Source organism: Bidens hawaiensis, unplaced genomic scaffold (assembly GCF_021521415.1).
Source record: "Bidens hawaiensis isolate Kalapana, Puna unplaced genomic scaffold, B.hawaiensis_p1.1 tig00033878_1, whole genome shotgun sequence".
Lineage (NCBI taxonomy): Eukaryota > Viridiplantae > Streptophyta > Magnoliopsida > Asterales > Asteraceae > Bidens > Bidens hawaiensis.
In genome coordinates, this window is record NW_027495840.1 from 36,633 (window position 1) to 46,953 (window position 10,321).

At 35.2% G+C, this 10,321-nt stretch overlaps 1 protein-coding gene across 2 annotated transcripts; it reads right to left on the reverse strand.

Moving 5' to 3' along the window:
- Positions 1-3,161: 3,161 nt before the first annotated feature.
- On the reverse strand, positions 3,162-7,164 carry LOC143585531 (AP2-like ethylene-responsive transcription factor TOE3). 2 transcript variants are annotated; one of them, XM_077067295.1, is made up of 10 exons: positions 6,695-7,164; positions 6,561-6,586; positions 6,434-6,464; positions 6,215-6,302; positions 5,789-5,934; positions 4,199-4,243; positions 4,021-4,112; positions 3,824-3,945; positions 3,505-3,699; positions 3,162-3,407 (listed from the first exon to the last, which is right to left on the reverse strand). In XM_077067295.1, the coding sequence occupies exons 1-10, from the start codon at positions 7,162-7,164 to the stop codon at positions 3,219-3,221; spliced, it is 1,404 nt and encodes a 467-aa protein (XP_076923410.1). In that variant the 3' UTR covers positions 3,162-3,218. The 2 variants fall into 2 exon arrangements, with proteins under 2 accessions (XP_076923410.1, XP_076923409.1); XM_077067294.1 differs by having other exon boundaries at positions 3,162-3,413.
- Positions 7,165-10,321: the final 3,157 nt, after the last annotated feature.

Genomic DNA, 10,321 nt, shown 5'->3' on the forward strand with positions numbered 1-10,321 from the left:
TTTTCAGATCTATTATAAAACAAGTAAAATTAGTTGTTATTATAAAACTTGTCGATGAAAATGATGAGATGAGAGGATGGAAGTGACGGACGAGAAGAGAAGAGAAAACTCACATGTGCTAGTTTTAGGTGCTGTTTGTTTTTGCAGACATAAACTGTCTGTAAGCTGATTTCATCTGTTTTTATGTCTGCAGCTGAAGATGTGGTCTGAAGCTCTGTAAGCTGAAAAAATAAGACTGTTTGTTTTTATAAGTTAACACTGTCTGCATAAACTGAAAATACAAACACATTAATTAATAAATTATTTATTAATTCATTAATATCACCAAGAAAGGGAAGTACAAGGAGTTCCAGAAGACGATGTAGAAGAAACTCCATTGTTACTATTCGAATCACCACCGCCACAAACGTCTTCGTCGTCGCCAGAAGACGTCTCCTCCGTCTCCAACCGTGACGGCGACGTGTCCGGCGTCTCAAACGGCGTATTTCCGGCGACCCTACTCTTTCTCCCGTTTTCCTCACCGTTGTACACCGGATTCGAAATGGATGGGTGGCATGGGCGATTAATCCCATCGGGACCGGAATGGCGGGGGCTCAATCGTTTATCGCGTTCAAGGGTTCCAACGGATCGATGACGGTGAAGACGTATAATATTAGCTCCTACTCGTCAATTGTTGAAGGGAAGATTGCGTTTGAAGTGCCGGAGGCTAGTGCTGAGTTTTCCGGTGGGGTGATGAGGATTTTTGCGACGATGAAGTTGCCGGAGGCGATGACGGAGGTGAATCATATCTGGCCGGAGTTTATGGGATGCTTATTGTTGTTTTTGGATGGTTGGAGAGGAGGCAGCAGGAGAGCAGGTAGGGTGAAGATGTGTGAAGCAATAATTTTTAGCTTCTTTTTTAAGATAAAAGAAGCTGATTTCAGATCTTATCTTAAAAAAAAAACAAACAGTCTTCATGGGTGATGTCTGCGCGCCTGCAGACATCACCCCTCCTGCAGATGTTTTAATCAAAAACAAACACAACCTTAGTGAGATCTCGAGAGAAAGAAACCGAGCCATGTGACTCGTGCTTATTTCTAGTGAGAGAGAAAGAAACCTAGTCACGTTTTTTTAAAGATCAGACAGTACTTAGTTGTACATCCCATAACACGCGTTGTATATCGATTTGTTCGTTGATGAATAGTTGTGAAATGCGTGAAGAAGCCAATATGGTTTTTAATACACACACGCACATACATATATATAGGAGAAAATTAACGTATAAAAGAAATTAACGTACTAATTGTGAAAATCAAGTAGAGTAATTATATATACAAGTAGAATAATTATGTAATTATATCAAAGAGTAATTATGTAATTACTCTATGATGTAATTACACAATTACTCTACTTGTACTCTATGATGTAATTACGTAATTACTCTACTTGTATATATAATTACTCTACTTGGGTCTCACAATTAGTGTGTTAATTTCATTTAATAAGTAAAATGACACCTGACTTAACGAGAAAAATTAACTGGGTTAATACCAAAGGACAAACGGCGTTGGATTTATAAACGTAAAGGATAAAACAAATCAATTTTAAAGATAAAAGACCGGATGAAATTGGATGTAAACATAAAGGACAATTTTTGTAATTCTGTCTTGTTCAATTATCATTTTTCTATCTCCCCTATTCCTCTTATAAGCACAAAATTATTTCTTTGGTTCTTGTTTCAACCCCATAAGAATTCTTTCATTTATGAATTGGGTTTTATATCCACAGTAGTGATGCTTATAATAAAAAAAAAATCATGCCATAAATGATAAATCTTTCCAAGTTTGTGATATATACCAACGTTGTATCTGTCAAATGAATGATGATTTCGATACTGAGTGCCGACCAACATGACTTCCCGTATGAGTGCAATGGATTCATCCCTTTCTTTGATCTTTACAATTGTAGATTAGATAGCCTTGAAAACTACAGTAGTAACAATATATTGTTTCATATTTCCTTGTTTTCCCCATATTGTTTGGGAGGTTTAAGTTATTTGTGTCAGCGACGTAAAAGGATCGATGAGTGTATGATTTGATAGAGTGCATGCTCCGTAGCACTAAATCAGAGCAGTAATAGCTCTTTGATGAAGTTTCTACTAATATAATAAGGTTTTCTTTGTTGTAGTTGTAACCACCAAACGCTTTCATAGGACTCAGAGACCGTGGATTTGTTGTGGGGCAGGCAGCGTTGAAGGCCGAATCGGGCAAAGTTGTCAAACACGAGAAAGCCTGTTTAGAGAATAAACATGTGTTTCTCCCTTTTGCTTTTGATACATTTGGGTTTCTGGCCCCGGAGGCTGTAAATTTTCTGACCAGGGTTTAGCGTGTCTTACATGGTACTTTTTCGGCTTCTACGGCCCAACGATTCGTTTTTAGTAGGATTGGCTTTGCTATTCAAAAGGAAGTTGCGGCGCAGCTTGTTGCCCGTTTGTCTGCCATTTTATTGTAATCGTTTTGATTTTAATGAGAAATAGCAAGTTGTATTTCAAAAAATAAAAAAAATTAGAAGTTCGTTTTTCACATAATATACATTCTTGTTCGTTAAGTTCTTTTTAACTTATACAATTATAGATTTCGTTACTCAAAATACTTTAGTATTTAGTCTGATAGTGAAACGCGTGATTCAAAAAGCTATTCAATGTTATAAAAAAAATACGGAACTTATATATTTGAGTTATATCTAGAAATATAGCTTCAAGAAAAAAAAACTAGCTAGTCAAATAATCTGTAATTATAAAAATTTACCCAAAATACATTTTTATGAATATTTTGACAATAAGCTTTTCTAACCATATTATACACCACACCACACCACACCACACCACACCACACCACACCACCATTTGTACTCAAAACAAGATTATACAATATATATTACAATAGAAACAAGGAAAAGTCAATAAAGGAATTCAACTATCCAAAAAAATCATTGAATTTCTTTGATATTTTTTGTTTGAAACTGAGTATCCAAATCCAAAGGAAGTGATGAAGAATAATAGTTCTTCCTTTGGTTACATTCTCAAATATCTTGATCCTTAGCTAGCTAGCTAGATAGCTTAACACCAAACATTGACCTTTACAAACATGCAAACAAAACAGAAAGTGAAGTTGGTGTGCATCTTTTTACACAAAAGATCTTTGGGGTTAGGCTAGGGTTTTAATGGTTGACATGACAGTTCAAGAAAGAGTGGTGCTATAGCCACTGTTGTGCAGCCAAGTTTGTTGAGCATAAGGTGGGGCTGCTGCTTGTCTCATGTTAAATCTTTGTTGTGGGAATCCTGATGATGCTGCAGCAGTACTATTTGCATACATATGTACATTGTTTCTATTCAACTCGTTTCCTCCAACCATCGTGCTGCTCGAAGGCTGAGTCTACAAGCATTTCATGTGAACTACGGTTTTAATCGATGTTGGAAAGTTGAAAGAAATCGATACAAGCAAACAAGAGAAACTTAGAACTCACTTGGCGATTCAAAGAATTGTGTAGTGGTGCGTGTAACATATGAAACATAGGCGGTCCAACGGCTCTCAACGGGTGTCCTGGACCACGCGAGTCATAGTTACCTTCCAACGATCCAACCTGTTGAAAACGTGGCTGACTTAAAAGTTGCAATGTCTCCGTATTGTTATACATTTCACTCGGACGCGCTCCAAACGCCTTTAGTTAAATATGTGACAAAAGAGAGATGCATACATAAGCAACTAAAAATTGCTACTAATTTTAAAAATAATCTAGGTGAATTATGCATGCATTATCCCCGAGATAAAGATAGAAAGCATACCGCCGGTGTAAATCCAATATCACCATTGTACTGCTTATTCGCGGCTGAATTCTGTCCTAAGCTCAAATCAAGATTGTGATCCGAAGACAAATTGTTACTGTTATCATTATTATGTGAAGACTCTGCATTAAAACTATAAACTTTTTAATGGACAAGCTAATGATTAGAAAACATACACAACTAAGTGAAAACATTACCAGTAATATTGGACTCATTCTCATAAAATGTGGTATCAAAATTGGTGACAGCATCCTTCCCATTGTATTTAATTGCAGCCTTATCATAAGCCCTAAATAGATAATTTAAATTAAAGCCCTTTATGAAATCAACATGTGACATATCAGTGTTTTTGACATATTAAATTGTCATATTTACCTGGCAGCTTCATCTTCAGTGTCAAAGAGACCCAGATAAACATACCTAAGTAAGTGTGATGGGAAAAAGTGAGCCAGAAAAGGAAAACTATCAAGTGTGTTTTGAATTGTGTGTTTTGAAGTGACTTAACTTGATGAAATGAATAGAAGTAGGTAGATAGGTGTAGACATAGCTCAATGGTAGCCAGCTTTATATATATATGGAAAAACAAGTACTACTTCTTTATACTGGTTAGTTTTCATAAAAAAAATAAAAATTAAAAACTGGTCATTAATTGTCTTTTAAAACAAGGCATTGATATACATTTGGTTTTGTTACTTCATATTAAGATATTATTGCTGTTTTATAATCATTTTGATAGATACAACATACCAAATTTATGAATAACAAAGACACACACTTTATTTAATATTTAATTATAAAGTGTGTGTTGCCCGCTTGCCTTCTGTTTCGATGTAATCCAATAAACAATCAAATTTATTGTTTTATTATTCTTTAACTCCTATACATATAATTTTGGTAAAAAAAATTATAAATCTCATTAAAAACAAAACTTTTTCAAAACAACAATAACGATCTTAAAAAAATTAATGCCTTTACAATGAAAAATATTTTTTTTAACGGCCAACAAACATTAGGTACTCCGTACGGGGTGACCCAATGGCTAAAGGCCACCGCCAGCTGGCCCAACCCAGCCGCATGGAGCCCTTAAGCGCCTCCAAGTTATCTCCAGTTCCGGAGAAAACCCACCCGCCCGAAGGCCTACTGGTAGTAAAACCCAGATGCCCTCATGATCGAACTAGAGATCACAAATATCCCAGTCTTCCTTCATTAAGCCACACATGTCCCTCCCAAGGTGTTGTAAGTGAGAATTGAACTTGGGGCTCTATTAAGAAACCCAAACTTCCTATCACTACACTACATTGAAAAGGACTTTTACGATGAAAAATATAATTCCGGCTCTTTAACATCGAATAGTATTATTAGTGGAAAGAATAGAAATTGTGAAACATAATGTTAATAATTAAAAACTATTTTTATAGAATAGAAATTGTGAAACATAATGTTAATAATTAAAAACTATTTTTATAACTAAACCGACCAAAAATAGTATTATTAATGGAAAGAAAGGAAATTGTGAAACATAGTGTTAATAATTAAAAACTATTTTTATAACTAAATCGGACCAAAAACCGACACGGACTACATATGATGTTCGAGTAAGTCCATTTGACTTTCAACCAAAAGGTTGTGGGTTCTTGTCTCAATTGAGACATGGTGGAAATACTAGTTAAAAAAATGTCCACTTGAATTAGTTGTTGCCGGTCTGACCTGCTAACCAGTAAGACCCTCGGTTTAATGACATGTTCGATTATAAAAACACTACATTTACATCAATTTTCTAAGCCGCTTTATTTGCATAACATTTTTTTTGTCAAATTTGATAAAACAGCTGTTTGTGTATAAACTAGAAATCTTTCACAAAAACAAAATTTTGGCATTTTGATGATAGATTTCACGACCAAAATAGTACTGTGAAGTTTTTTTTTTTAAATGATGAACAAGTTAAAAAAGCTAAAAATAACGTACTTTTTCCCTAATAATTGTCCCATTCTTGCTTCCCATCTACCACATTTGTGCAATGTAACTCCTCTATATTTTGAACTCCCTCTTGGATATCCTGTACTTTGTCTCCGTAGCACATGCACAAATACTTCCTTAGTCAAATTGCTCATCTGTGCAAATATATTTTTAGTTTTCAAAACCACAAAAATCACATCAAAAACAAGTGAAGCCCACCTTTTTTTTCGAAACACTAAACCGTCTTTAAAATTAAATTTAAACGATTTACAATAAAGTGCTAGATAAGCGGATAAGTAACTGGCCTACAACCCTCTTTTTACATATGTTTTTAAGAAGAAAACATGTTTTAAAGTATATATGTCACTGTTGAAGATGAGGTGAATATAAAAGACACTGAAAGTGAAAACACATGACAAAGTGACACCAACCAACCTGTTTCAGATCGTCTTCATAATCTTGTAGACTGAAATTTATGTCAGCCTCCATTCCTCGGAACTTGATAGCTGCCCTATCGTATGCACTGCAAATTATTTATACATCACATTATTCTACTTTTTCTTACTTAAACCCTAATATATAAAAATCCCTTAATTAAATATATTAAAAACAATTAAAAAAGGAAATAAAAGGGTGTGCGTTGACTGTGCTCACCGTGCAGCAGCATGTGCAGTGTCGAACCCACCTGAGTTACCATGAACACAAAACATTAATAACAAAAAAAAAAAGAAAAAAAAATATTCTTAATTAAAAACGCAAGTTGAAACAATATAAGACATACCAAGATACACCTGTTTCCCACAATCCCTAAATAAATTATCAAACAAGATTTAACAATTAGACAACAAAAATATTATTATTTAATAAAATTTTCAAAAAAAAACATTTTAATAATAATAATAATAATAATCTAACCATATGTGTGATTCCCAACGGCCAGTTCGTCGGTAAAAGGTGACTCCACGATACTGTGAGCTTCTAGAACGTGGTCCACGTCGGCTTTTCTTCAGCGGCTGAGGAACCTCCGGCGGTCCACCTTTTCCGGCAAACCCACCGGAAACAGACTGCTGCCGGATTTGAACTCCCACCCAGTTAGCAGCCGGGAAAGTAGTAGTCGCCGCCGCCGCCGGCGACATAGGAACAACCGCGGGGCCCACTTCAGGATCATCGACGGGAAAGAACTGGTGGGTCACCGGCTGATTGCCGTCGTCGTCGTCTCCGTCCATAACCACGACGGAGGAGCTGGAGTTTGATGCGGATCCAACACCTTTACCTTTACTACTATTATTATTATAGTTTTTATTTTCATCTAACGGTGAATAACAACCGTTGGATTCTTCCGGGTGTTCTTTTCTCAGATCGGGTGACCCGTTTAGATCCCACATTTTTTTTTCCGGCCAAGTATATTATATGAATATAGAATATAAAAAAAGAAGTTAAGAACCGATCTGTATATATAAATAAGTTAACAGTAGCATGATTATTAATTAGAGAAAGTGAAGTGTGTGATGGTTTGTTGATCTTTATCGGAGCAAGTCTAAGGCTGAGGGGTGTGGGGCTTCAACGGGGGCGCTAGAGCCCCTACGCTCGCGCCCCCAGGCGCTAACACCACACCACCGAGGCGCTAACCGGGGCGCTAGCGCGAAAAAACATGCAGGCGTTAGCCTGTTAGCGGGAGAAGAGAGAGAGGAGCTTGTTGAATTTTAGAAAAAGAGCCGTTGGGCTCTTATTAAATTAAAAAAAAAAATTCGCTGGAGCCCTTGCTGGAGCCTCTCCACACCAGGGCCAGGGGCTCTAATGGGGGCTCCAACACCCCCCTTATCCAGTTTCTCTCTCTGCCACACGTCATAATATTATTGGTTGGAGCCCCCATTAAAGTCCCCAACACCCCCTCAGTCTAAAAACAAGTGCTTGGTTGGAAGAGGTCTAGGAAGAAAAAGAAACCTAGGATTCATAAAGAGAGATAGGAAGAAGGTTTAGGTTTAGGTGGGCTATACATATATTATTATTATTATTATTATTATGATGATTATGATGTGTGTGTATCTATCTATGAAAGCATAGATTATACGACTCTCCCTCTTACCAGCTTTAGTTTTCTCTCACTAGATTTTGTCTAAAATTTCATCTTCTTTCCATTTTGGTCATGTGTATTATAGCTGTTCACGTTCATATGTCAATTTTGACTTAGGTTTACATGATAATAGAAAAAGAAAAACACTTGTTTAATTTATATCTTTTTTAAACAAGTTGAAACGATCATAAACTATATTCAAAGTTAATTTGTTAAAAGTTTAAATTGAACCGAGTTGAGCCAAATTTAGTTCTAAGACTTGAATCGAGTCTAGGTATAGAGTTTAAAACGAGTCTGGACTGTCCAGACTCAAAAACTTTGATCTCGAAAAAAATTTAAGCACTGGAAAGTTGTGAAACCATAGAAAAAAGTTTTGGCTTCATCACTAATTAAGATAAATTAAACTAGCAAAAGTCTTGCACCTCTGGTGTTGTTGATCGTTCACATGTAAACAATTGAACATATCAAACTAATTAATATATCATATGACTTCAATCATTGTTTTATACTTTTATGGCTTTCAACCTCTTTTGTTCTTATTTGAATCTTCATACCCTAGTCACATGTGAATCAACGAAACCACATGTGGTTAGACACCGAATTTAGTTAAAGATTAATTTCAAAAGTGATTTCCAGTGAAATAAAATTTTTTATTTTTATTTTCATTTTATTTTATTATTATTATTTTTTTTGGTAACAAAACTGTTACTTCAAAAATTATACAAAACTCGTTTAAAGGTTTTTGACTGATTAGATGACAAGTAGACAAAAAGCCATATTTGAGTGTCTACAAGCACCGCATGTTTAAGATTTTCTTCTTGCTATTCCAATAGATGGGTTAGGCCAGCATATGTCTCCAGTTGAGTATCGTACTATCCTTAAGTATTGCCTTATGATTTCTCTATTACCGGTTGATGAGATATGTCTTGTTTGTCGTAAGGCATGTTTAGAATCATATGGGAAGCACGCGGTGCATTGTAAAGAGCTCCTGGGGTTCAAGTACCGACACGATCTAGTTAGGGATGTGCTCGTTTACATATTCAGGCGGGCCGGAATTTCTGTTAAGAAAGAAGCACATGTGAATTTCCTGACTGACCCGTCGGAGGGAAGATCATCTCTTTGATCGGCTGACATTTTAGTGTTTGAATGGATAGGAGAAAAACATGCTTGTGTGGATTTGAAAGGGGTTTTCCCTCTGGTGGGCTTAGGGAGTAGTGGTATCACAACCGTTCAAGCTGCTTTGAAAGCTGCCTCAGGCAAGGTAACCAAACATGAGATGACGTATCTTGACAACCAACATGTGTTTATTTCTTTTGCTTTTGGCACTTTTGGTTTTCTCGCGCCTGAAACTGTGGAGTTACTTACCAGTGTCTAATGGGTCATGTAGAGTAATATTATGACTCCAAGATCCGTAAATATAGTTTTTAAAGAGATTGGGTTTTGCAATTCAAAAGAGAGTAGCGCCACAGTTTGTTGCCCGCTTGCCTTCTGTTTCGATGTAATCATAAACATTTTAAATATAAATATTAAGTTCATTTACGTATCACTTTAATTTTATCATAAGCTTCATTCTGTTCAAAAAGTATGTGCTCGTTAATTTACTTTTTAACACTTTTATTTTTATCACATATCACCTTTTCTTATGTCTTATTCATATATATTAAAAAATAGTCATTATGTTATTTTTTGAAAGGAAATTAAATTATTTTTGGGTCATGGGACCTAAACTTAAGATGCCAACAAAGGTGGATCGATGATATTTTAAGAGATGGTGGGTCTTTTTGTGTGTGGTATGAGCAACAATGTCTTAGTGGTGGTCATGGTTTAAGTGACCATGACATTTTATGATGATTTTTGATGGAGGACAACAAAATTACACCAAACGTCCGAAGATGCTAGATACGAAACTTATAAATTAAACAAAATATTCTTAACTTCTTCTATCATCATCTATAGCTCATATATATGTATTTGTATATTGATTTTGTTGTTTATTTGAGTTTTATATAATTTATACGAATTTTTAACTTATAAATAAGACCAGTTCGACTTTAACATTCAATTTTACCATGGCTATGGCTCATTGTCCGGTAATAACTAGTACCGACAATTTAATCAGTAATACTCATGACTGTTATTTTTTATATCAATGATAATTCCACTCAACAAGATGTAAGATACAAACTTGCAACTTGAACTTGAAATTCATACGTGTTTTTATACTTATACTAATAATAATATTTTATATACATATGAATTTAAATTAAGGTCATCAAACCAAACGGATAAATATATTAAAATGGTAACTTGTTTATCAAAATTTAAATAATTTGTTTTAGTAAGGTGATTTTTAATAGATAACTAAATAAAAGGAGTAAAATATTTTAAAAGGTAAAAAGGGTAAGTGGTAAGATGTGGTAAGAATTAAAGATGTCCAGGAAAGGAGAGAGACAAGACGAGCAGTGGAA